Below are 1,139 nucleotides of genomic sequence, written 5' to 3'. Positions count from 1 at the left end.
TGCAAACTGATGATACTGTTAATAATATAATAACAAAATTAATTAGATGGCCAGTTAGTCAAATGTGAAAATAAATTTGGTCTTTATTATAGACAAAGTGTTTGTGAATCCTAAGGAAAGTTTTCGGGAAGGTCCATTTTACAAACCAGTTACGCAGAATGTACTCATATTTACGAAAGTTTAATGAATGAGGCCCATATTACCATTCGCCTATAAAACCTTAATAAAATTAATGAACCATCATCCCTGATTGTGGTCCAGGTGCATGCAATCCCACTGAAGTCCTCGTGGGTGATGACATGTTCGTACGCACCTTCAGGAAACATGGTGGCGTGTGGAGGCCTTGACAACATGTGCTCCATCTATAACCTGAAGGGCAAAGATGGCAACGTGAAGGTCATGCGTGAGCTCGCAGCACACACAGGTGAGAATATGTGAATCAGTGTGCAATATACAAGAGCAATATCTAGCCAATGAAATATTTTACATCAGCTAGCTGTGTCTTGAAGTCTCTGTTTTGACTGTATATGATCTGAATTTCTGTTATGGGTTTTGTGCTGATCAGGTTACTTGTCCTGCTGCCGCTTCCTGAATGACAATGAGATCATTACCAGCTCTGGAGACTGTACCTGGTACATTCACTTTAGACTGTCCTAATAGCTATAAACTAAAATAGCAAAGAAAAGTTTGTTGCAAATGATGTATTCATTTCATTTCCTTTAATAACGTGGCCTCTGGCGTTTTTCCAGTGTTCTGTGGGACATTGAGACGGGATCGCAGAAAACCGTGTTCGCTGGTCATCTGGGTGACTGTATGTCTCTGGCTGTGGCCCCTGACTTCAACACTTTCATCTCAGGAGCCTGTGACTACACAGCCAAACTGTGGGACATCCGTGACGGCCAGTGCAGACAGACATTTGGAGGCCATGAGAGTGACATCAACGCTATTGGGGTAAGAAAGCCACCAAGCCAGTAATTAATCCATAACCACAGAAATATCGATTACTTACATTTTTAATGAATGGGGCTAGCTAAGGCTTTATTATTATTCGTTCATTAGGATTTGAACCCTTAATCCAACCCATGGAGCAGTGTTGTTTAGTATTATTTATATACTATTACAGTATTTATTAATATTTT

General features: G+C 40.1%; 1 protein-coding gene across 1 annotated transcript; it reads left to right on the top strand.

Moving 5' to 3' along the window:
- Positions 1–265: 265 nt before the first annotated feature.
- Positions 266–951, top strand: LOC107736018 (guanine nucleotide-binding protein G(I)/G(S)/G(T) subunit beta-3-like; the record flags this gene model as incomplete). The annotated part of the gene is made up of 3 exons (XM_016547535.1): positions 266–424; positions 566–632; positions 750–951. Coding segments are annotated over exons 1-3 (399 nt in total), but the record flags the coding sequence as incomplete, so codon positions are not given.
- Positions 952–1,139: the final 188 nt, after the last annotated feature.

Source organism: Sinocyclocheilus rhinocerous, unplaced genomic scaffold, assembly GCF_001515625.1.
Source record: "Sinocyclocheilus rhinocerous isolate Xijiao unplaced genomic scaffold, SAMN03320098_v1.1 C36443714, whole genome shotgun sequence".
Classification (NCBI taxonomy): Eukaryota; Metazoa; Chordata; class Actinopteri; order Cypriniformes; family Cyprinidae; genus Sinocyclocheilus; species Sinocyclocheilus rhinocerous.
The sequence above is the reverse complement of the archived record's forward strand: the minus strand, read 5'-3'. Positions and strand labels throughout refer to the sequence as shown.